This window comes from Fukomys damarensis, unplaced genomic scaffold (genome assembly GCF_012274545.1).
Source record: "Fukomys damarensis isolate Sample0158 unplaced genomic scaffold, DMR_v1.0_HiC HiC_scaffold_33, whole genome shotgun sequence".
Taxonomy (NCBI): Eukaryota; Metazoa; Chordata; class Mammalia; order Rodentia; family Bathyergidae; genus Fukomys; species Fukomys damarensis.
Window position 1 is genome coordinate 48,152,763 of NW_022900945.1, and position 26,331 is coordinate 48,179,093.

The 26,331-nt window shown below is 37.9% G+C and overlaps 2 protein-coding genes across 8 annotated transcripts in view; one reads left to right on the top strand and one right to left on the bottom strand.

Annotated features, from left to right (window-relative positions):
* The window catches only part of Wdr3 (WD repeat domain 3), a 31,882-nt gene extending 21,326 nt beyond the window's left edge, over positions 1 to 10,556 (top strand). For 3 of the 5 annotated variants that reach the window (XM_010631184.2, XM_010631180.3, XM_010631181.3), the window contains exons 17-28: positions 26 to 82; positions 1,611 to 1,711; positions 1,916 to 2,027; positions 2,163 to 2,297; positions 2,613 to 2,663; positions 3,410 to 3,475; positions 4,537 to 4,629; positions 5,092 to 5,139; positions 6,103 to 6,146; positions 7,980 to 8,108; positions 9,577 to 9,670; positions 9,949 to 10,555. In XM_010631184.2, coding sequence (XP_010629486.1) covers positions 26 to 82; positions 1,611 to 1,711; positions 1,916 to 2,027; positions 2,163 to 2,297; positions 2,613 to 2,663; positions 3,410 to 3,475; positions 4,537 to 4,629; positions 5,092 to 5,139; positions 6,103 to 6,146; positions 7,980 to 8,108; positions 9,577 to 9,670; positions 9,949 to 10,104 — 1,086 coding nt within the window. In that variant the 3' untranslated portion in view covers positions 10,105 to 10,555. Of the gene's footprint in view, positions 1 to 25; positions 83 to 1,610; positions 1,712 to 1,915; positions 2,028 to 2,162; positions 2,298 to 2,612; positions 2,664 to 3,409; positions 3,476 to 4,536; positions 4,630 to 5,091; positions 5,140 to 6,102; positions 6,147 to 7,979; positions 8,109 to 9,576; positions 9,671 to 9,948 lie in introns of all 5 variants that reach the window. The other 2 variants (XM_010631183.3, XM_010631182.3) reach the window with 1 other exon arrangement.
* The window catches only part of Spag17 (sperm associated antigen 17), a 195,771-nt gene continuing 173,871 nt past the window's right edge, over positions 4,432 to 26,331 (bottom strand). For all 3 annotated transcript variants that reach the window (XM_033758259.1, XM_010631186.2, XM_010631185.3), the window contains 4 exons: positions 22,030 to 22,090; positions 19,169 to 19,313; positions 16,311 to 16,455; positions 4,432 to 4,579 (listed from right to left, as the gene is read on the bottom strand). In XM_033758259.1, coding sequence (XP_033614150.1) covers positions 16,316 to 16,455; positions 19,169 to 19,313; positions 22,030 to 22,090 — 346 coding nt within the window. In that variant the 3' untranslated portion in view covers positions 4,432 to 4,579; positions 16,311 to 16,315. The remainder of the gene's footprint in view (positions 4,580 to 16,310; positions 16,456 to 19,168; positions 19,314 to 22,029; positions 22,091 to 26,331) is intronic.

A 26,331-nucleotide genomic window follows, 5' to 3' on the forward strand; every position in this document is an offset into this window, starting at 1 on the left:
TATATTCTTTTTCTTTTATGTTTAGTTTTTTCTCTCACTATATGGACACAAACTGCCTGTTATATGCATGGACATCTCTTATGTAAGTAAAGTTTAAACAATGTCTCAGTAAAAAGATAAAGAAAAAGTAGGGAAAAATTCAAAAACTCCCCAAATTACATGTTCTATTGTTTCAAAAATATTTTAAGATAAAAATGGTAATTTGTTTCATTTATGCTAGTTTCTTTTTTTCATTGAAAAGAAAGTTTTATCCTATTTGTTTATTTCTTCTTTGTAAGGGAGAATCATTTTTTTGTTTGTTTGTTTATGACTCTGAGTAACACTTTGTCCATTCACATAAGATCATGATACACTATATATTAACTGTTGTTATTCTCTTATTTTATTATGAAATTTTAAAATTTTTTCATAGAAGAGTTTTTTCATATTCTTTTAAATATCTACTTGTATTACATTTAAAAGATTTTTTAAAAAACAAGTTATCTTGTCTAAAACTGACATTTTTTTCATTTCTGGCTGGATAGCTTCACTTCAGATAGTTTTATTCGGTTGTATATCTGATGTTCTCCACAAATAGTGGAGTGGATTATGTATCATAATTATATCTTAAATATGTTTAATGTTTTCAGAATGATTTCACAAATGTCTCAATTCTTATAACCCACTGTTGTGGCTCCTCCTATATCGTATTGTCCAAAATTCTGTAATTGGTAGAGCACCCTAGAAATGAAAGACTTAAAAAATACTTCCTCCTTTGTATTGTAGGATGCATTGGTGAGAAGGATGTTAACTTTGTATTGGGACTTTTCTGATAGCTTGCATTATCTGTACAGTCTCTTGAACATAATCCCATTTTTCCAGTACCTCATTACAATTAGGTGTAAAAATGTGAGTTCAAAAACACAGTGCTGCCGGGCGTGGTGGCACATGCCTGTAATCCCAGCACTTGGGAGGCTGAGGCAGGAGGATCACGGTGAGTTTGAGACTAGCCTGGAATACATAGTGAGTTCCAGGTCAGCCTCAACTACATAGTGAGACCCTGTCTCAAAAACAAAACAAAACACGAAAAAAAAAACAAAAACAAAAAAACCACAGTGCCTATTCTGTGTAAAAGGGGAAAAAATGCCCGACTGTAGCTCTCTCATCGTCCCACAAAGAAAGCTGTTTGAACTAGCATCGACACAAGATGTGAGGAAACAGTGATGACAAGTACAGGGTGTGAGGCCAAGTCCTAACGTTCTAGCGGATCGAACCACTGTCATTCTTTGCCCTCTCCTCCCATCCTGTCCCCAAATCCTGTCCACGCTGAGATTAGCAGCTGTTCATCCCGTGTAACAGAGCGAGTGGGTGATCTTATGTCAAAGTGTAACCCTACCCTGTGGCGGTTCAGGAACCCCGAAGCCACCGAGTTCGTACTGTCACTGCGTAAACTTTGTAAGTGGCTCTGTAAGTGGGAGCAAAGAATTAGGTGCTTTTAGCAGAGAGATGAAATTAATATTTTTTACTTTATTTTAATGTTTTTGAAAGAAATGAGTTAAATATTCTGCTTAGCTTTGATCCAAGTTACAGAATTCAAATACTAAATAGTATTTTGCTTTTCTTTCTCATAGGATGGAGCCCTAATAGCCACTGGCTCTGCTGATAGAAATGTGAAAATCTGGGGCTTGGACTTTGGAGACTGCCATAGGTCTCTCTTCGCACATGATGACAGGTGGGTGTAGGCTTCTCAGAGCTCTCCCCTTGAGTCACTTGTGTCATTTCCTAGAGCATCTGTGTGCATTATTTCTCATTCGGTGGAAAGTTCTAATATATAGTTGGACACTGTAGAACTAGCTAGTCAAAGCCATTTATCTTTGGAAGACTTCTTTACCAGCTTGGAATCTGATGACTTTCAAATCCTTCTGTCACTTTTCAGTGTGATGTCCCTACGGTTTGTGCCTAAGTCTCACCTCTTCTTCACCGCTGGGAAAGACCGTAAGATTAAGCAGTGGGATGCGGACAAATTTGAACACATACAAACTCTGGAGGTAACGTCTTGGCTGCTCTGCTTGTTGGGTGCTTAAGAATTGGTTGTAGGACGATGGTATCACTCACTAATATAGGTGGTAGTGGTCTATGACAGTTCTTCTTACTTGGGTTATTTTTGGTGTTTCTTTCTCCAGGGGCACCACCAGGAAATATGGTGTTTGGCTGTGAGCCCCAGTGGGGACTACGTTGTGTCGTCATCTCATGACAAATCTCTGAGACTCTGGGAGAGAACAAAGGAGCCACTTATTCTCGAGGAAGAAAGGGAGATGGTAAGAACTTCAGGCTTGGTTTCCAGTATGCTGCTGGGTAACTGGCAGGTTCTCCTAGCCGAAGCTTCCTGTCTAGGTAGTCACACCCATTCAGTGCAAGTACAAGAGCCTTTGGGAGACATTTCCAAGAGCAGTGTCACCCACTTCAGAGGCCAGGCAGAGACACAGATACCATTAGGCAATTGCTTTGGAAGAAAAAGCTTCTCGCTGCCTTATTTCACTTTATATAGAGACCATGCTTTTTTGGGGGGGGGGGGCGGCGTTTTGTTTTTTTGTTTTTGTAAATTTCATACTGATAATCTTATCTCATGGCAGCAAAGGGAAGCAGAATATGAGGAAAGTGTGGCCAAAGAAGACCAACCGGCTGTAAGTAAATCTTTTGAAATGAACTGTAATTTTAAGAATTTCTAGTGGAATTAGAATTGGGGTTAGGTTTCAAAGGCATCATCAGCTGCTATAAGAAGGAATCTGTGAAGGGCTTTTTATTCAACTGTATGTTTTGGTTTTATGAGACAAGTAATTGACCAAATTTGGTACTGAGCAATTGTCATTCTGATTTACTTTTTATTTGGGTTTATTTTTTATTTATTTATCTTTGTACCGGGGATCGAATTCAGGTCCTTGTGCTTCGCAGTGGAACCACTGCGCTACATCCCCGGACCCCTGACTTATTTTTTAAAGGAGACTTTAGAGAATTACATAACTCACTGTAGAACAAAAATAAAAATGAGAAACTTTTGAGAAATTGCACTCTCTAAACATTTGTAAGATGTTCTTATGATGTTTATAAAATAAAGTACTCAGTGATGGCTGATAACAATATTGTTTTCATAAAATAATGCCTTTGTGTTATAGATAAAAGACTTAACTTGCTGCTCTTTGGCCGGGCGTGGTGGTGCACGCCTGTAATCCCAGCACTCGGGAGGCTGAGGCAGGAGGATCGCTGTGAGTTCAGAGACCAGCCTGGGCTACATAGTGAGTTCCAGGTCAGTCTCAACTACATAGTGAGACCCTGTCTCAAAAAAAATAAAAACAACAACAACAACAACAAAAACTTGCTGCTCCTCTAATACCTAAACAGCATTGTTCAAAGGCCTCTTTATTTCTGGCAGGTTCCAGGGGAGACTCAGGGTGACAAATACTTTACTGGAAGGAAAACTATTGAAACCGTCAAAGCGGTGAGTTGATGTAGTGTGCTGTCATGGGACAAGGTCTGCGCAGGCTCCCAAGCAGAGAGAGGAATCTAACCCACTTTAAACAGAGTGGACTCGCAGGTTTGCTGATTGCTGTCATGGAAAGAGAATTTTCAAAATGCATCAGTAAGTGGCTTGGGAAGGGTTTATAAGTCAGAAATGTTAGTTCACAAGAGAAATGAGGTGCATTATTTCCTGGAACAGTGAACATTTAAGCTTCTTTTGAGGGGGTTAAAAACCCCAGGAAAAGACAACCTACCCCCTGCCCCATTCTACAAGTATGGACCCAAGTTTTTTTTTTTTTTTTTTTTTTGGTGCCAAGGATTGAACTCAGGTCTTTGCGCTTGCAAGGCAGGCCACCAAACCACTGAGCTAAATCCCTGGCCCAACCCGTTTTTTTGAATAGGTAATTTGAATATTCTTTGGATTCTCTCTACCTATTCCTTTATCTTAGGGTCCCTACTGTTTACTTTCTCAATGAAGCCAATTTCTGGACTTTAAATATTCCTAAGGTATTTTGGGTGTGATGGGTCTGGAAGGGAAGAAGCCTAAATTTAACTAAAGGAATGCTGACATGCATAGCATTGGGTAACTGGCTGGGTCCTAGAAGTTGCAAGTTTTAGTTATGATTTCCTTCTCATTTCTGATTATCTTATTTCTTCTATCCTACCTCAGTGCCATGTCTTGTTTTAATGGGATCCCAGCTTGTAGTAAAAGTCTCATTCTGTATCAGTGAAACATCCTTTTGTGGCAAAAGATCGATGAAATTTGTGATAGAGATCATAACCTTTACCTGCTCAGTGTGTAGTTGCTAGCAAGTAACCCTCATTCCTTCCCTTCCAGACCCATCACACCCAAACTTCCTCAGGAATATTTAAAGCCCACAAATAAAACCAAAGACTTTTATAAATCCTATTTGGCATGTCTTTATTAAATTGCTCCAAGCTGCTTCACATGATAAATTTGTAGTCAGGCCTCCCAGTATGTGTGTCCTGGGGTGAGGAGTTTGCTGTAATGATTTCTTTCCTTTGTCATCATCTGAGTAGGCTGAGAGGATCATGGAGGCCATTGAGCTTTACCGAGAAGAAACTGCAAAAATGAAAGAACACAAAGCCATTTGTAAAGCAGCAGGGAAAGAGGTAAGATGGTCCATTAAGCTGTGAGCTAGGAAATGTTATAACGGGGATTCCCGAGGTGAAAGTCACTTCAGAATTAGCTCAGATCCGTATATGAAATAAATGCAGTGGAATCTTTTCCAAATCAAGTATCAAAAGGAATGGAAGAACGATAGGAGGAAGGAATCTGTGTCTCACTAACAAGGAAGGATAGGAATTACAGATTAAAATGACTGATGTTTTGAGTAGGAGCTCACATTCCCATGCTGGTATGGGAGGCAGGGTAACCTTTTCAGATTTGTAGATAAAAATGTATTCCCGAGACTTCTAAGTACTGTAGAAAACTGAAAGGCGTTATAATTCTTTTATACCACTCCAGTTTTTAGGATATCATTCTCTTTCCAAAATTGTAAAACGCTGCTGTTACCCTGTCTGTACAAAGTGCTCTCACTGTCTTAGTCATGGCCTGTACTGATTTCTTCACAGGTTCCTCTTCCCATCAACCCTATCCTGATGGCTTACGGCAATATATCAGTGAGTCGAATGTCTGCCTTCCCTTAATTTTCAAAGACAAGAGGAAGTGGAGAGGCATTGCAATTGGAGATGGACGCATGGGGACATCATTTGTCTTTAAAAATATTTGAATGTTAAATAGTTTGAATTTCTTTTCCATGATGAGTGCATTCTCTGTGTGGAGTTGGTACATGTGCATAACACACCTTAATTCTGTTTTCATCCTCTCCCCCTCCACACCTATCCCCTCCCTCCATCTCTCTCTCTCTTTTTTTTTTTGGTACCAGTGATTGAACTTGGGACCTTGTGCCAGTGAGGCAGGTGGCGGCACCACTGAGCTAAACCCCTGGCCCTCTTTCCTCTACCTCTTGGTCACCTTCCCATTTGAGAAAGATCTATCCCCTACTTCCTGGTAGCTCTTTTGGCCTTCTCATCTAGGAGAAACCTTGCCATATTTAAGCTTGTGTGTGAATTTCAAAAGGATCACTTTAGTGTAGCTTCCTAAGTCAGCCTTTTGGTTGGACTGGACTCACGTGTGTCTGCTGTCCAGTGCCCACTTAGGCTTAGTATGCAGAGCCCCCTGAAGATGCTGCTCATTTAAGTGAACTCTCAAATAAGTCTTCAGAGGAAGAGTTGATGTAACTCAATCAAACCAAGTAAGAGAGGGCAGAAGAAAGGAAGAATATGCTTATCTGGCAATCACTGGTTACTTAGTATTTTACTTGTATGTTTCATTCATCATCATCATCTTGAATCAGTGTCGTGTTCATTTTATAGATCGAGAAAATAGCCCAATTTAGTTGGTAAAGGCTTAGCTTATTTGTAAACCCAGATCTGGCTTACTGTAAGCCCATGCATGCAGGTCTTGCCATTTTAGAGCACTTTCTCAAATGAGAGAGGGATCTTGTTTTTTAGGTGATAGAAATGACACTGTTCACAGAAACCGACCAAGAGTGTCACTAATGGTATTATCTTCCTTTGTAGCCCTCAGCTTATGTGTTACAGATTTTTAAAGGGATCAAGTCAAGGTGAGTCCCAGTGCACAATTAGAATTTATCATGTAGCAACATATATTGAGTGCTTATGTGAACATGAAATAAAGAGAAATTACAACTGATGATTATCTTCCTTGGAAGTTTATGTCAAAAATTTAATGAAGAATAATTCATTATAATGTTCTTTGGAAATATTAGAACTAAGATGCTTCTAGCCAGGTGTAGTGGCACATGCCTGTAATCCCAGCACTCAGGAAGCTGGGACAGGAAGATTGCCTAGAATTGGAGGCCACTCTGAACTGCATAGCTTGACTCTGCCTCAAAAAAACAAAGAAAAGAACTAGGAGGTTTCATCTAAAGTATGGAAATACTTTTAAGAACAAGTGAGAGGTTTATGTTGTAGGTAATAATAAATAATTCAAACCATCCATGTGGGCTCATGCCTATAATTCTAGTGTCCTGCGAGGCTGAAGCAGGAGGAATGCAAGTTCAAGTCCAACGTGGGCAACTTAGCAAGACTCTGTTCCAAAATAAAAAGTTTAAAGAAGAGCTGAGGAGATAGCTCAATGTGAAGGCTCTGTGCTCAATCCCTAGTTAAAAAAAAAAAAAAAAAATCAGAAGTACCAACAATGTTAACATTTCTATATTATTTTGTTTAGCTTATTATCTATATATCTATATATAGTTGGAATCATACAGGGTTTCTTTTTTCTTTTTACATATTTCTTGAACTTTTGTGTTGTTATTAATAGTCTTCAAAAACGCATCATTGGGTTGTTCAAACTATTTCACTGTATAAGTAATTACTATTGGATGTTACATTTGTTTCTCATTTTTTACTGTTACCAGTTATGCTTCAGTGAACACCTTGACATATAAATCTTTGTCATCGTTACTAAATAATTTTATAGAGTCCTAGTTGCCCTAATAACTGATCAGTACACATGGGCTTTTAAAAGTTGTTTAGCAATTTGAGAAACAAAAAGTGGTGTTATCCTTTATTCATTTTTTTGTTAATGGAGTTAAAATTTCATATATTTTGCCCCTTTGTGTATTTTCCTTTTTTGTGTGTGTACGCTGTAGTTTCCCTTTCACTTAGGATTTTTAGAATTTTAATTTAGTTTGTCATATACTTTTAGAATAAAGTTATGATTTGCCTCTGGTTTTATGTATGTTTATGTTTGACTTACTAAAGATTGTTTTCATAATGAGTTAAAATATCTACATATAATTTAAATAAGACCATCTCAATATAATGATGAAACATCACTAGAGAACTATAGATGAAAATCGATTCATGGAGGTATAATACATCCCAAGATGAGAAGAGTCTGTATTTTAAAGTTGTAATTTTCATGAGCAAAGTAATAGATTTCTGATCCCAATTGAAACCCTCTGAAGATTATTAGTTAGAATTTACAAAATAATACTAGACCTGATTCTAAGAGGAGCTGCTCTCTAAGATTAAAAGGCTATGACATTAGCAAAATTAAATAGTATAGGAATGGTGTCAGAATCAGTAATCTTCATCATGAACTTAAAAGCCCTGAAAAACACAGATTTAATGTATTTTTTTTAAGTATATAAAGGAATATTTAACAGAAGGTTTGAGGAACAATGTTTATCTGGAGAAAGAAAAGGATATGCCCAACATGCTGTGAACCATGCAGCATTTCCAATAGATTACAATATGAACAGAAAAAAATAAAAACACTGCAAGGCAAATCCTCCAGAGTAATGATGCATATTCAATTTAAATCTCTGTGAACAAGATCTATTCAAGTGGAAAAGTAGTAAGAGAAAAGATTTCATCGTTGACCATGTTAAGGACTATGACATTTTCAACATTTCTCTTTTCTTTTTCAGTGAACTGGAGGAATCTCTGCTTGTGCTGCCTTTCTCCTATGTCCCAGACATTCTTAAACTCTTCAATGAGTTCATTCAGCTGGGATCTGATGTTGAACTTATATGTAGATGTCTCTTCTTCCTCCTCAGGTAAACACCTTTTTGCAAAGAGACCAGGTCTACTCAAAGAACTGCTGCGTGGTGTGGTAACTGAAGCCATCAGCACTTTGGGATTACAAATACTGTGTTTCAGAAACTTACAGAATTTCAGTGTCATTTGCCCCCCATGTTTCTTAGGCTTTGGGAATATTCTTGCCTTGAAAACAGGGGCAATGATGACCCACTTCATTAAGTAATGCAGGATGTTGCTTAGGAATGCTCACTCCATTTTAGGGTGCAGTCCAGGGTAGTAACAGCTCTGATTCTAGTCAGTATGCTGAAAGCCAATTAATAAATAGCCTTTTGCTTGATTTGTTGTGTTTAATTTACACTAGCTGGTTTTGTTTTGCCCTCATAACAACATTTTAAAGAATAACCAGTTTATTTCCATACATGCAAATGGAAATATAGGGAGGCAATCTAAGGAACAGAGAATATGTTCATTGTGTTCTATTCTTAAATATGAAGGAGTTTTTATTAATATATAATTGAGAAGAATATATTTATTAAAAACTTATTATTCTCATTTTCCATTTTACAACCCTCACTCTTAAGCTGTTTCAGCAGAGGACGGGCATAGAGATAAATTGAATGTTCCTTAAAATACCGTTCCTCATTGAAAACAAAAACTGGTTAGCCAATACAAATGGCCAAACAGGTATATTTGGTGGATTTGCTGAATAAGTATTTAGTGAATTGGTCTGTTTTCCTGATTCTTAACTCTCTGTTCCTTATCTTCTTATCAGGATAGCACCAAGAGAATAGAATATTATGTTTATATTTTTCTGTGGCCATATTTAGAATTTTGGGCAAGTGAAGGCAGAAATTCCTATGAGCAATATATGGCATCCATGCTATTGGGTCCGGGTCACCTCTTGCATGCCCAGGGTCATCGTGGATGTGCACTGCCTGATGGGTGGGTATAGTGGACCCATGAGGTATATGTCAGAGTGTGTCTCTGACAAATGACTTTTTTGCTGTGGAAAATTTTAAGAAATGTTAGCATTTCTTAAAAGGCTCATTGTGGACCAGGCTTTCCACAAAATGCCTTTTGCCAAAAATCTGTGGTCACCTGGTAGTTTGGGAACAGAATTATCTTTGCAACAAGTTCAGTATGTCATAAGGTTTAGCATCACATTTTAAAAATTGTCACCAAATTTTACTCACTGGTAAGGAAAGAAACTTTCCAAGGTTTTGTTTTTTGCTAGAAGCTTTACTCCAGTGACATGGGGAAATGAATCTGTATTTTGTGGCTGTTGCTTTGCTATTACAATTATGTACTACTTCTTGGAAGGAAAGACAGGACCAGGACCTGTCTTCACATTATGACTCTGTAGGGCCAGGGATTTAGCTCAGTGGTTCGGTGGCCTGCCTTGCAAGTGCAAGGACCCGAGTTCAATCCCTGGTACCAAAAAAACAAAAAACAAAATAATATGACTCTGTATTGTTTTCCTATTAGGATTCACTTCGGACAGATCACAAGCAACCAAATGCTTGTGCCGGTGATAGAAAAATTAAAGGAAACAACTATCTTGAAAGTCAGAGAAGTCCGGGTGAGTGCCTGTGTGTAGAGATGCGATAATGCAGCAAGATCCTAGCATCTGTATGACTGAGAAGTAGCACAGTATACTCTCTTATCTTTAGCAATATGGGCCTGTACTTGAGATAAAGTTTTTGTTGGAACTGGTGTGGCTAGCTAAAAAAAAAAGAAAGAAAATTGTTTAGCGAAGGAAGATCAAGGAGTAACACGGGAAGCTCTTGTCCCCCGGCTCACATTTGCTGCCGGAATGAAATGAAGGCAGAAGGTTTGTTTTCTTGTTTCCTTCTCTAGGATGTTATTGGCTTCAATATGGCAGGCCTTGATTATCTCAAGAGGGAATGTGAGGCAAAAAGTGAAGTCATGTTTTTCGCCGAAGCAACAAGCCAGTTGGAAGAGAAGAAGAGGAAGAGGAAAAAGAGGGAGAAGATGATTTTAACACTGACTTAGAACTGCAACTTGGTGCCTTTCACTACTTTTTCCTAAAAGAACTTCAAAACTAAGCAGCAGTACTGTTGGTAGCATCTTGAAAATACCAGAAGATCTCAGGATGCAGCTCCCAGCTTTGCCTGAGGAAATTCCAACCTGGGGCTCTGGTGTGACACGCATTTCTTGCTTTTGAAAGCAGGACTGTTTTAAAAATCTTTTGAATGCTGAAAGATTTGACCTCTTTTTGAGACAATCAGGTGCATAATTGATTGCCCTCTGCCCGTAGAGGCAGTATCGTGGACCTTTGGAGCTGCACATGACAATAAAAACTATCTAGAATAGCCTCCTTAAAACGTAACCTCTTCCTGGCTATTATATCTGTATATAAGAACTTAATTCTCTTTATACTTTTCTCAATAAAATAGTTGCTCATTAAAGAGTAATCAAGCTAAGATCCCTTGCTGGATTTCTGAGTAATTTATATATTGTGTATATATCTGTGCACACACGTGTGTGTGTGCGCCTATGTGTTTGTGTCTGTGTGTGTACATTTGGGGAGATAGGAATATTCTAGGGAATATTTTAAATTAACACAGATACTTTGAACCTAATCTTTATACTTTTTTAACTAATCTTTTTAAGTTACTAAGTCATACTCTTAAATAGTCTACTCAGATTTTCTTGGTCTTCTTGGGATACTTTGTTTCTATGAATTTGTCCTTTCACCTAAGTTACCGTGTTGTGCTGCTACCATTTTCTTCCCAGACTCAGAAGCGCAGGTTTTGTGGCTTAGGAGATTTGTGTCCCAAGTCACAGATCTATTAAGCATTGAGCATATTCACTGAAGTGAGATAAGGGGTATAGAGTTATTCTGGTGGCAGAGTAACAGGAAAGAGTAGAGTTATTCTGGGGGTGGAGTAACAGGAAAGATTAACAGGAAAGAATTCTGACATAGCATTCCTGAAGACTGAACTATGAAGATCAAGAAAATAGACTGTAGGATGTGTTCTGGCTAATCTCCAGGGAATCCAGTTTAAGTGAAGGTAGTTAACCTCTTCCACCAGAGAGAGAGAAGTTACTTAATTCTTGAAAAAAATATCTTAATTCTTGATGAGAGCATAAGCTAAATCCACATCGTGTTTCTGCTTCAGAGTTGTTCATCAAAACATAAGTTGCAGAAATTTCCATTAACATTTTTGATGGCTTCCAAAACAAGATCAAGGGCACTATAGATGTATGTCATTAATAATTGCTTTTCTATTAAAAAGTGCTGCTTTTCCATAACTTTGCTGCCATCTATGATTGTTTGACAATACTAAGGAGATTAAAGCTTTTTCTGTCCGACAGGCGGTACCCTAATAAGAGACACGGTGAACTTGTTACAGATAAAGTGATGTATATGTACAATGTGTAGCTACACCATAATTTGGTCACAGTACTGGAAATTCCTTAATCTTAAAGGTTTGAAGTGAGTTTTAAGCCAAGTAAGTTTGTAGCCATTAAGTCAGCATTTATTGGCTGAGTCATTGGCTCTTTATAAACAATACAGGAACCATTTGATGAATATCTTATAAATAATGCTGTGAGTGACTTGTTGGAATCCTGCAATACCACAAAAATAAACCTCATTAATGGCTTATTAGTAATAAAGCACATAAGCTTGTTTATATATAATGTGTGCAGTTATGTAATATGTATGACCATCCATTTAGAGAAATCATGATGAACAATTTTGAAACTCTGTAGCTAGATGTTAGAGTGCTTCTATAGTTTGGATATGAAATATCCGTCAGAGGCCCATGTGTTTGTTACAGGCTACTCCCCAGTGAAGTGCTATTGAGAGGTGGTGGAAACTGTGAGGTGGTGCCTGATGGGAGGTCCTCAGGTCACTGGGTGCCTGCACTTAGAGAGACAATGGGACCCCTGTCCATTCTTCCTCTCCATCAAGTGAGTGGTTTTTCACTGCCGCATGGTCCTGCCATGAAGTGCTGTCTCACCATAGGTTCAATCCACAGAGCAGACCAGTTCCGGACTGAAATCTCTAAACCTTTGTAGAGCACTGTGGTTGTCAGGTTTCTGTTACTACAGTGATACCTGACATAGTTTATAAAGAAAGGGCGATGCTGGCTCCTAGTTTTAGAGGTTTCTTTGATTGTAGAACAGGGTGAAAGATCTGAATCAAGATTCATGCTTCTGCATTCTTCTCCAGATTTTCCAGCACCATTTCTTCAAGAGTATTCATATAATAAACTAAAGCAGACAAAGGAGGAGGAGGGAGGGAAAAGAAAGAAGAAAGAAAGGAAAGGAAAATAAAAAGAAAAATGGACACTAAAGGACAATTCTCATGAAGTCTCCAAAGGTTGTGATGATGACAGTAGAGAAAATTATAGAGGATTTTTGTATTGTCATGAGCAGAATATTAGAAATGTGAACATTAAGAATGCTTCTGTTTAGGCCTTAGAAATGAGGAACATGTCATTGGCTACTAGAGGTAAGGTAATCCTTGTTACAAGTGGCAGAAAACCTAGCCAAATTCAGTGTTCTGTTGGGTAGAAAGTAGAACTTAATAAATAATGAAATGCCTAGGAATCAATCTAACAAAAGAATTAAAAGAACTTTACTGTGAAAACTACAGAACTCTGAAAAGAGAGATCGAAGAGGATGTCGGAAAATGGAAACACATCCTTTGCCCCTCAGTAGGAAGAACCAATATAATGAAAATGGCCATACTTCCAAAATTGCTATAGATGCAATGCAATTGAAATTCCAACAGCATATTTCACAGAACTTGAAAAAACAATCGAAGATTCATTTGGAACAAGAAGAGACCTAGAATAGCAAAAGCAATTCTAGGGAGCAAAGACAAGGTGGGGGGGGTCTCACAATCCCCAACTTGAAACTATACTCCAAACTACTGTGATTAAAAACAGCATGGTACTGGCAGAGAAACAGACCTGGACCAGTGGAACAGATGAGAAGATGCAGGAAATCTCTAAATATACTCAGCCACCTCATCTTTGATAAAGGAGCCAAATGCCCTCACTGGAGGAAAGGTAGCCTTTTTAATAAATGGTGCTGGAAAAATTTGGAATTCAACTTGCCAAAGATTAAAGCTAGACCTATATCTCTCACCATGAACTAAACTAAAATTGAAATGTATCAAAGATCTAAATATTAAAACAATAAACTGGCTGGAAGAGAGGTCAGGCAGAACTCTTGAAGACATTGGTGTAGGAAAAGATTTCATAAAACCTCAGTTGCACATGAACTAGCATAAAGTTATATATATATATATATAGACTGGTACTACCACTGTGGAAATCAGTATGGACATTCCTCAAAAAAACCAGGATTGGAGGTCCCATTTGACCCAGTTATTCCCCTGCTGGGTATCTTCCCCAAAGAATTAAAAGAGTCATACCACAGTGATATATACACACCCATGTTTATAGCGGCACAGTTTTTAATAGCTAAAACTTGGAAATATATATATATATAGACTGGTACTACCACTGTGGAAATCAGTATGGACATTCCTCAAAAAAACCAGGATTGGAGGTCCCATTTGACCCAGTTATTCCCCTGCTGGGTATCTTCCCCAAAGAATTAAAAGAGTCATACCACAGTGATATATACACACCCATGTTTATAGCGGCACAGTTTTTAATAGCTAAAACTTGGAAACAGCCCAATTTTCCATCAACTGGAGATTGGATAAAGAAGGTGTGGTTTTTCTACAAAATGGAGTACTGCTCAGCCATAAAGAATGAGAAACTAGAGACATTTGTTGCTAAATGGATGCACATAGAGGCCATACTCTTAAATGAAATAAATAGGATAGGCCAGGGATTTGGATCAGTGGTTCCACTGCCTGCCTTGCAAGCACAAGGGCCTAAGTTTGATCCCTGGTACAAAAGAAAAGAAAAGAAAGAAAGAGGACACGTGCAAATACCAAATAGTTTTTCTGGTGTGAAAGTACAAATGAAGATCAAAGTGTCTAATAGATAATGTGAAATAGGAAGAAAAAGTCCAAAGGACAAGTGGAAGGGGTAGGGGAAAGGAAAAAAATATGAGAAAAGGAAAAAATGGAAACAAAGTCTTTTTAAGTAGGGAGGGGTAGAGGGGTTGAAAGGTCAGGGGAATGGGGAAAAAAATAACCAAGATATAATACGTAAAGGTAGAAATTCCCAATGATAAATATCATCATGCTGTATACCTAAAATATACCAATAAACTTAATGAATTAAATAAATAACTTGAATATTCAGCTGGAAATTTCCAAGCAGAATATGTAAGGTGTGGTGTGAGTTTTTTGCCTCTTAGAGTGAAACAAAAGAAGAAATTGAGGAAGGAATTGTTCAGCAAAAAGAAACCAGAATGATTATTTTACAAATATATAGCATCTCCATACCCATGTTGTAAAAGATGCCAAGGCAAGTTTTGGAAAAGCCACAGAGGGTGGCTGCTGCCGAGCATACACAGCCAACTGTTTCAGCAGAGTCTAGGGTGCAGGTCTTCCAGGGAGAGTCTGTGGAGCACCCTCATATCTAATGATGTCGATGCCTTTGATATTCATGGAAGGCTGACAGTTTTTTTAGGGACTGCCATGTTAGCAGAAACACTGCCAACTTGTACCAAAGGAGAGGGAGACTGGATGCAATGAAGAAGGTTGTGGGACTATTGCCAGGGGCCCAAAGGATGAATGTGATGGAGCCTGTGAGGACCTGGATGCTGCCTTGTTGGAGCCTCTCCTGGCACAGAGGACATGGAGCCCACACATTACTCTCTGTCCTTGAACAACCCAGTGGAATTTGCCTTTTGGGTTGTGAGCTTTTGACACTTCTATTCCTTCCATTTTCTCTCTTTTGGAGTGTTTATCTGGTACTTGTCCCACCACTGTATTTTGTATTTTGAAAGCTGGCAACTTGTTTTCTACTTTCATTGGTCCATAGATGGAGAGGAGGCCAGGATGCGGTCTCATCCATACTGGATGATTTAACTTTTTGAGTTGGTACTAATTAGGAGAGATTTTGGATTTGTCGTTAATCCTGAAACAGGGTAAGACTTTAGGGAATTTGTCAGTAGGGGAATATATTTTGAGTACAAATCGTGAGGGACAAGAGAGCAGATAGTGAGTCTGTCCTTCCAAAATTCCTATCTACCAGAACTGGGATTGTGACCTTACTTCTAATAATAATCAAGGAAACACAAGATCATTTGAGATTAGCAACTGAATTCAAAGAGTGAATCTTTAAAAGGATAGATGAACACAGGAAGTGTGTGAAGAGAGTCAAAGACTGGAGTGATGAAGCTATAAGCCATGGGATGTCGAAGACCTGCAGGAAAACAGCAGAACTTAGGAGGAGGTGAACCCAGTCCTGCTGACACCTTGATTTTGGACCTCTGGCTTCCTGAACTATAAGACAATAAATATCTTTTGTTTTAAGCCACCTTCATTATGGCAGCCCTAGGACACTACTACAAGATGCCATTGCTTTTTTCTCGCTGTCTCATAGGCATAGGGTGGAGTTTTCCAAAGGCTATGTATTACTTTAATAAACTGTTGATTGATTTTTCAAATAAATTTAAATTTTTCCCAGTTTTAATTTATGTTGTTAAATCCTGATCAGTTTCACCCACATACACAGAAGTTCTTTGGGATTCTCAGTCATATTTAAGAATACAAAAGTAATCCTGGATCTGAAAACTACTGGCTTAATTATAAATTCCCAAGTCCAAAAGGGGTGCCTTGCGGCCGGGGATTTAGCTCAGCGGTTTGGGGATTTAGCTCAGCGGTTTGGTGGTCTGCCTTGGAAGCGCAAGGACCTGAGTTCAATCCCTGGTACCAAAAAAGAAAACAAAAACAAAAACAACAGGAGCGCCTTGGTGTTTGTGGTACAACATTTTGGAGAGTAAGATCAACTTTTATCTGCACAATGGAAACAGTGCTTGAATGAACAATCTTTAGAATGACAAATTAAGTTTAATTTTTCCCTCCGCTTAGGATTAATTGCCCTCTGCTTCCTTATCCATAAAGTAGGAAAATAAAATCTACTTTATAGGTAGCAGGACAATCAAATTTGTATTGTAGTTACTGAAAACAAATATTTTCATTCAGCCAAGCTAAGTTGTTTATTGATTTCTGGCTGTAAGAAACAAGGAACGAACATGGAGTCTGGGGTCTTAAATGTGAATAGTTAATAATCAAATTCCCATTTATTACTCACTGGACTTAATGTGGAGAAATATCACGAGATATGAAAACTCCAAGTGCAGCAGAAGAAATTGTAGACGTCCTCTGGACCATGGGATTTTCTTTTCCCTGAGGAAAACCTTTTGGTCGATTATCGTAATTGCTGCTTGTTAAAACTGGTAAAATACTTGTTAAGGAATATACCTTTCATGAGAAAAAATGATTTGTACATTCCAGCCCACAGAACATTTTAGAATCACAAAATCATATCGATAGCATTGTTAGGTCAATGTTAGGTGCTTTTTAAGACTTTTCTTTTTTTGGTAGTGGGGATCAAACTCAGGACCTTGTGCTTGCAAGGCTGGCATGGTGCCGCTGAGCTTGCAGATTCTACATACACAAGTGTAGGGGTCAGAGAACAAATACCAAGGTCTTCTCCCCAGTTTCCAATTCTCTCCTGTGACTGGCCTTTCTAACAAGAGCCATCACCATAATCAGGCCCCAAGCCTTGTCAACATCCAGATTTCATTCTGTTGGGGGTGGGAGAAGGACCCTGGGAAATGGGCTATGAACTATCATTGTTGACACTGGAAGTAGATAAAAGACGAAGTAAATTTTCCCCTATTTCTGCTTAATTGACAATTATCTCTAAGAGAAGCAACAGAAAATTTATTGCCATAAGTGCAGGATGACTTCATTTCTATAATCAGCAACAGTGATTTAAGAAGCCAGGAGCAGCGTTTAATAACTTTCTAGAAAGAGGGCAATAGGACTTGATTTAATTCTCAGAAAAAAACAAAACAAAATGAGCTCTTTGGTTAGTTTTCTTCCATCGTGATGGAAAAACACCTATTAAAGTTGTAATCCTCCTTAATGCTCTCTAAACCCCTTTCCTATTTTATATTCTTCATTGTATTTATTGCCATCATAGACTGTTTTATTTTGTGTGTTGTCTGTTCTCCCATGGGAGCATGAGTTACATAGTCAGGGATTTCTGCCTCCTGCTCATTGCTGTGTCCCCAGTGTTGAGAACAGCATCTGACAGAGGTACAAATGAAAGAATAAATGAGCAAATGAATACAACTCTATTTCTGTTGAAGTCAAACTTATCTAATACAAGTTCCCCTAGCTTTCTTCCATCTGAGAATGTCTCAATTCTCCAGCACCTTCATCCTCTCCTTTGCCAAGCTTAACTCTTCGGCTCCATTTTTAATTATTTTCTTGCCCTCTTTTGGATGCCGCAGCTCTAGTTCCACTCATTCACATGTACGCTTAATATTTTTCTTCTGCTCCATTCTTGTCAGCCTACAGACATACTCAGATTTACCCTAACCTGAATATCTCACCTTTATTCCATTGTATCCTTGAGGTACTGTGTTCTTTTCTTTAATAAAATTCTTGAAAGATTGTCAATATCCGATGTTTATGCCTTCTGAACATCAGTCATTCTTTATCTTTTACAATTTAGTTTTTGTCCCAAGCAAATCTATCTTAAACTCTGAATTTAATTTTGTCACATCTACAGCATAATTCCACTGTGTCCATCTTTTTCTAGAAACCCTTTACATGGTTTAGAAGGTATTTCATGATTTTTCATTGTTTGATCTGTCTCCATTGGTTCTTCCTCTTCCTGTGGCCTAAACAGACACCAAATTCCTGCTCCGGTCCTGAACATTCAACTGTCATCTCCATGGAGAGGTTGAATACGGCCATTCTATCTCCAGTTCTCACTTCTCAACTGAGATCTAGTCCTACATATCAATGATTCATTACCAGAACCTGAAACCTAGGAGTCCAACTTTCATTCTTTCTGTAAATGGATGCCACTTTGGATTTTGCAGTTTCCTCCCTACCCCCACATACATCACCCATGTTCCTCACTCACATCTACTGTTGCTACGCTGTAGTTCTTGTCCTCATACTTGGCCACTGAAGTAGACTTCCAGCGATTCTTTTACTCATCCAGTTCTTCATCATATCCTGCGCAATAACATTGGATTCATTTGTATGGAGAGATGCTGGTCATGTTACCCACGGGACCAGCAATCTTCAATGGTTCACTGTTGCTTCAATTATAAATTATAGGCCAAGGACTCAAGAGTTTCTATAACATGACTCCAACCCACTTTCTCACCATATTTCTAATGTTCCTTAAGCACTCAGCAAATTGAATTCCCTGTTAATGTTTCCAAGTAACAGAACTTTCCTTTTGCCATGGTTTTGTTCATCTTTTGTACTTGACGTTCCCTTTCATCAACAGTTTTCTCATTCTATAAGGCCCATTTTAAAAATAAAATAGATATATAATATAAGTGGTATGTAATTCATGTCACCAAAAGAGAAAGAAACACTACAGGCTTCAAATGCAAAGGTTTTACTTCCGGATTGTAGGCTTATATAATGTATGGTACTGTAGGATTCAACTTTCCATTTGTATATGTGATAAAATATTTTGCATGATATTTTGCAAATAATGAGTATTGGATAGCTACATGATATTTATAGGCTACAGCTACTTATATGAAGGAATGCATGTATAATTTACTGAATATTCAACTTCTATAATAAGTTATCTCCCATCTCCCAATAAGATTACATTTCTAAAAATGACAGTCTTGCTTTTTTATTATTCTGATCATCTAATACCCCATAGTTAATAATATTGCCATATATTTAGCTTGTAAGTTACTGTTAATGTACCATGTGTCAGATACCTTTCAGATTTGACTGGATTCTAAATGAACGACAGTCTTCATCCTAAGAAATTTAGCTCATGATTTTTATATGCAGAACTGATGAATACACAGAGGTGCATTTTGGCTTCTCCCACGTGCTCCTCACTCATAATTTATGCACTATGTATGAGTACTCAAAGTGAACTTGAAAGGATATTGGCTTCCACGGGTAAGAACAAAACATCATGTTCGGTCATTATCTCAATATTATGAGAGACGTGAGCTAATCCCTTGACACCGCCCTCTCCAAGAGCCATGGCGAATAACTCCACCTTTAGCTCCGTCTGCAAACCAGCTGCCACCTGTAAGACACAATCACTTTAGCATCACACATAACGTGAGTTCAATTTTTTTTTTTTTTTTTTTTTTTTTTTTTTTTGGTACTGGGGACTTGTGCTTGCAAGGCAGGGGGCAGAACCACTGAGCTAAATCCACGGCCCTCAAATCTCGATTTTAACACTTGGGCAAGTTATTTAAACTCTTCAGAGTTTTCACCTATAAAATTGGCACTAATAAAGGGTAGCTGATATAATTGGGACTCAGGATAAACTTTTTTTTTTTTTTTTTTGTACCTGGGATGGAACTCGGGTCTTTGAGCCTGTGGGGCAGGTGGCAGCATCACTGAGCTAAATCCCTGGCCCCAAGGATAAACTTTGGAAGAGGTAAATCAGCTGATATTTGAGAAACAGAGGGAAATGCCAGCGTATTCAAAGAGGCGTTGCAGACAAACTTCTACTATACCGATAATTGTGCTATTTCTCAAATGTCAGTAGCGCAGTAGTGAAATTCCATCTATTTGGCATTCGTGAAGATGAATTTAAGAGAAATATAATTTAACGTTATAACAAATCCAAGGGTCTGCTTGAATCCGGGAACTTCCCTGCCCTCCTCCTTGGTCTGTGTTACTCCAGTTCAGGATGTGTAAAGTGACAAAGCCAGTAGAGGGAGACAGAATTAATTTTAATGCCAGCCAGCTGAGGTCTGAAAGCCATGGGAAGAAACTTGTACCAACAAAGAAGAAACCTGATACATAATGAAGAGGAAATACAGCAAGGCAGGGCCTTTTTGCCTTGTTCCTTGAAAAGAAAACTAGCCAGGAAAGAAAGAGTTGTTTTTGTTCCTAAGCTGTCTCTCCAGGAGGTGGGTTACAAAGCAGAGTTGGGAACAGTTATCTGGAAACAAAAATAAATCAGAAACTACCACATGGAAAGCAATTAGATACAAATGGAATTTTTTCAATGTAGTTTTATAAATAATAGAACTGAAAAAAGTTTCCAGTTTTTCAGCTCTGTGCATGCATGCATGCATCCTGGAGGGGATCCAACATTTCTGTTCTGAGCCTCAGACCCTTCAGTCCTCCAAACCCGACAATCAAAACAGGGCTGGGCGATGACGACAGTGGGCATGAGGAGAGCTGGAAAGCTGCCATAGTGCAGATTTGCTCAGGCTTTGAGCGTATTCATTTAGTGCTGGCAACTCACCAAGCTGCACTGTGGTCAGATTTACATATGGAGAAGTCTATATATTATTTTTTTTTGCCAGAGCCAAAGCCTACTGTCAAAGAGAGAGAGAGAGAGAGAGAGAGAGAGAGAGAGAGAGAGAGAGAAACAGAAAAAAACACCTAACAATATATGGCGAACTTCAAAGAGTACACACTGGGTTTTTAGTACTTCTAAAGGTTGATCCAACAGTCATTTCAGCTATTGGCACAATCTCTACTTGACATTAAAATGAGATTTACTGACTTCCCAGATTAGTGGAAGAAAGCACTTGCTTTGATTTTCGGTTTTGCTTTATGTTGTGAAGATTCTGAAATCTTCACATAGTACAGTGATAAATTATTTCAGAGAGTTACCCATAAATTAGTTGATATAATCGCAACATGTATTTGTGTTTCGTCTTTCAGCTCACATACTACTGTTCTTCTGTAGATCATGAAATATTAGAGCTAGGAGGGGCTAAAATTATTTAGTCTAAACTCCATTTACAGATGAGGAAAGCAAGGCTCACGGCATTAACCATCAACATCCTTGAGCTGCTTGGTGGCAGAGTCGTGACAAAAGCCAAAAGACTTTGTGCTGTACAAAACTGACCCTTCTGTGTACATAACGGCTGTGTCTGCTTTGGAGTTTCAGAGGCAGGGAACACTGTGATTGTTACAGGACCACACACCTCTGCCGGCTGCTCTCATGAGCCTGTGCATATCTCCTGTGTGTGACGAGTGGGTCCTGTATCTATTCCATCCTGTTTTGCTGTCACACATATCTTGAGTACCTGCTATGTATCTGGCTCTGTAAGCTCCCTGTGTCTTGCTCTGCATTTGATCAGGGCTTATGAGAAGTTGGCTGAATGAGATGAAGGGAGTACTAAAGTAGCCAGAGAATATGCTGAACAAGACTTCTAAGTGTGATTTTGTTATATTTTGAGATAAACTTCTGTTCACATTATTCTGTGTTTCTGAAATTATAATTACAAATGGGAGTATAGAATTAATATACTTTTTTTTGCCAAACATTTTAGCAATATATCAAATAGTCAGGTCACATTGATAATTTTAAATGTGTGTTTTCGAGATCAGTGGAGAAAAGCAGCTGATAATTTTAATAAATTTAATACAATTTAACAAATTTCTTAGTATATGGGATTAAATAATATCTGACAAATACCAAGATAGCAAACCAGATTTACAAAAAATATACAAAATGGAATAATTACGTTTTTCTGAAACTTTTTTTGCCTTGCAGAAGAATTTGTTTAAAAATAATTTTCAGACATATGTACTGGAGCAAGGGAGGTGAGCTGCAAAAATATTTCTATAACCAGAAGTTAAACAGTTTGCACTTAGGGTCATTGCCACAGTTCTTACAGGAAATGAGTGACATCAAGCCACATACTGCACCAATACTGGGAATCTTTTTCTTATGATACTTAAACTGAATGGGCTGAATGATTCAAAAACTCACTTTACTGGAAACTTATACATTCACACACATGACCCAGATAAGACATAGGACTTACAGGCCCAGGTTTGTAAGACACTTTTAGTCCAGTGCTAGGTGGGGGCTGCTTTACTCTAAATCTGTCAGGAAGAAAGACAGAAATTAATTTATGGCACAGTAAAAACACATGAGCAACTCATCAGGATGTTATAAAATCAGAAAAGTGTTAATGTTTGCTGCATAGGAGCCAGGTGTCCATACCCTTGGAAAACAATGCTAATATTCAGTTGGGAAAAGAATTCAGGGCACATTTCATAACTTCCTTTCCAACAGTTTTCATCAACACAAAACAGACCCCAACCTGTGTTTCCACCCTCTGTTGTTGGCTGCTGAGGACCAGCTCAGGCCTGGACACTTGTGTGCATTTGGTCAGTGTGTGCATTTCAGAAAGCCACCAGTGTTAGTGCAAATGCTGACAGCCAGATCATTAACCTGAAGAATAAAAGCTCTCTTGGAAGGCAATGGAGCATGGGAGCCAGTCTTACTCTGTCTGGGTATGGGGTTTGCATGTTTGGGGAGAAACAGAAAGGGCTTAGAAAATGTTGAAGAACTTGAAAAGCTCTGTACTCACACATGGTGCTTGTTGATCTCTTTCCCTTCCTGCGGCTTGTGGATTGTGCCCGAGGGTTAGGGATTGGAGTAAATTAAAATGCCAAGGAGATCCTACCTCCACACTGACCCCAACTGCACTCCTGCTATCAACTCTGCTGTCTCCCCATTATGCCTGGATTTAACAAGCTATAGAGTAAAATCTCTAAAACTACAATTCTATACTGGAGAGAGAGAGGAGGATCTGCATAGATGAGTTGTATCAATTTGAGTTGTATTAATTATTTCTTCTCATGCACTTGTTTTAAGAACACAAGAATACTGCACCAATGAAAATCCAATCATATCTGACCTGCTTGCCTGAGTCCCTTAGTGGGTTGTTTCTTGGGAAACAAGCACTATTCTTGAAGTGAGGGTTTTGCTGCAAGTAAAAGGTGACAATGATCTTTCAAATTGGATGATCCTGTCATTCTGTTCCATCTGCTTTCTGAGTAGAGAATCACAATTATCTTTAAAGGGTTGACATTATGATAAAAATAACTCTGCAACTGAAATATTTATTCCATTTTGCCCCACCCCCCATGCCTGTTATATTTAAGTTTAATTCAAAATAGAGGGCATTTTTTTTTGTAATTGGGAGTGGTCTTGGTATATGTGGTATAATAGTGACCCAGGGGAAAAGACTGAAGTCCCATGTAAAATTGATCACTATACTTGCGTTGGGAAGACACCAATGACCTGGTGCTCAGGAAGTCTGAAGTCTCATCTCACGATAGCCTGTAAGACCCTAATGCAAATCACTTAGTTTCTTCCTGTGGAATAGTCTTTAAAGTTCCTGCAAATTCTAACATGCCACTGGTTTTGACCTGAAAATGCCAGCTAAAGTAGATTTTCAGCTGTCTGTACAGACTGTGAATTAGGTTATTTAGATATCAATTCTAAGTCAGACCTTCATAGCAAAAATGACCCTGCTGACTCAGGTTTTTCCCTTTTCCCTCAGTTATGCAGAAAAATTAATTAAAAGCACTTTCAAAAGTCAAAGACTTCAAATGGTAGGAAGAGAAAAAGCATCAAGCACATATAAAGGGATCCCTATTAGGCTATCACCAGATTTCTCAGCAGACACCTGCAGAACAACAAAAAAGGGATGACATATTCAAACTGATGAAAGAAAAAAAATCTTCCAGTTAAGAATATACACAGAAAAGCTGTCCCTCTGAAATAATAGACATAAAGTGTTTTATAAGTAAAAGTTGAAGGCATTCACAATCACTACATCTGTCTAAAAAATTGCATAGGGAATTTCTCTGAGCAGACACAAAAGGAATATATATGTAACTATATAACTTGCTGGTGGAGGTAAATATATAGCTAAATTCAGAATACTCCAATACTGTAATGGACATGTATAAATCATACATAGTAAGATGGGTATCAAGTAAAAATCTGTTGAAAAAGAAAGTTACTATTTAATGCTAAACGGGTCAACTCATCAAGAGGACATAAATAAACCAGGCATGGTGGTGTAACTCTGTAATCTCAGCACTCAGAAAGCTGAGGCAGGAAGATCACAAGTTTGAGGCCAACCTAAACCACACAATGAATTCAAGGGTGGCCTGGACTATTTAGTCAGACTCTCCCACCATCAAAAAGAAAGAAAAGAAAAGAAAATAGAAGGAGGAGGAGGAAGAGGAGGGGGAGAGGAAATAAACATTGTAACACACATGCATCTAACATTGGAACACCAAAATACATAAAAAAATTATTAAACATGAAGTGCAAAATACTCAGTGCCATGATACTGGTTGGGGAATACAGTATCCCACTTTCTGCAATGGATAGATCAAACAGAAAGAAAATTAGTAAAGAAATACTGGATTTCAACTTTTGACCAAAGAGACATAATGGACATTGACAGAACCTTCTATCGAGCAACTGATGTGTCAGTCAGCTTTTTATTGCTATAACTAATACCGGACACACAAAGGCGTCTATTTTGTTTCATGGTTTAAAAGGTTTCAGTCTATGGTTAGCTGTCTCCAAGGCAGAAACATCGTAGCAGAACAGCATGACAGAGAAAAGATGCTTAACCTGTGGCAGCCAGGAAGCACAGTGAGAGGTAAAGAGCTAGAAAAGGAAGAGGCCAGGACAAGAACACATCCTTGCAGCTGTACATATCGTGGCCCGTTTCCCAACAGCACATTGAGCTGTGAACTTATCAATGGGTTAACTTGAGGATAGTGGCCCCATAATCTAATCACCTTCTGAAAACCCCCTCTCTGAACACATGAGACTTTGGGGGGATAGTTCGATCTAAACCATAACAACAAATAAATACAAAATTTTCTCCAACATATACGGAACATTCTCCATGATGGAACATATATCAGACGAAAAAATAAGTCCCAGTAAATTTGAGAAGATTGAAATAATATCTAGTATTGTTTCAGACCACAGTGATGTGTAAAACAAATCAATGACAGGAGGAACCTTGAAGATTTTACAAATATGTACAAATTCAAAACCTGGCTCTGTATGAATGGGCTGAAGAGAAAAAAAATCAAAGGAAGAGTTAGAAAATATCTTGAGACAAATGAGAATGGAAACACAACCTGTGAGGTGCAGAAAAAGTTCTAAGGTGGGTGTTTATTGCAAAAAATGCTTATATTGAAAAAGAAGAAAAATATATATTCTAATACTACATATCAAGGGACAAAAAAGAACAACTAAACCTAAATCACAGAAAGAAGGAAATAATAAAAATCAAAGCAGAAAGAGTGAAAATAAAGAACAACAATAACAAAGTACAAGGAATCAATACAATTAAAAGTACTTTTTTTTTTTTTAAATGGTACCGAGGATCGAATTTGGGCTCTTGAGCTTGCAAGACAGGCGGCCAAACCACTGAACTAAATCCCCGACCCGAATTAAAAGTACTTTTTGAAAAAAATAAAATTGACAAACTCTCAGCTAGTCAAAAAAGAAAAAAAGAAAAAAAAGAACCAAAGAAGTTAAAAGAGGTGTCTAAGAAAAAAAAAAAGGATCATAATGGACTATTATGAACTATATATCAACAAAATGGATAATTTATAGGAATTGATGAGTAAAATCCTAGAAAAATGCAACCTATAAAGATTGAATCAGCAAGAAACAGAATGTTTGAACAGATGAAAAATAAAGAGATTGAATAAATATTCAGAAACCTGTCAATGAGGAAAAGCCCAGGTGTTCACCAGAACACTAATATAATATTTCTTAAACTGTTCGAGGAAAAAAGAGCTAGATCAAATATTTCTAAACATATTTAGAGATCACTGTCTTCTTGATAATTAAGCCACAAATAGATATCACAAGAAAACCACAGGCAAATTTATCTGATTAAAATTGTTACAAGAATCTTCAGTAAAATGTTAGCAAGCTGAATCCAGCAGCAAATCAATAATATATTAGGGTCCAAATATGATTTATCTCTGACATGTGAGGCTGATTTCACATACACAAATCAATTAAAATGATACATCACATCAAAATGGGATTTAAAAGCGATTGTCTCAATTAACACAAAGCATTCAACAAAGTCTAACGCCCTTTACTAATTAAAAACTCTAGACAGTATAGGTATAAAAGGAAAGTTCTTCAGTGAAATAAAGAGCATTTATAAAAATCTACAGGTCAAATTGTAGATGGGGAAAAACTTCCACTGAAATCCTGTACAAGGTATTGATGCTCACTGTCACCATCGCTACTCAGCATAGCAAAACTTTTTTTTTTT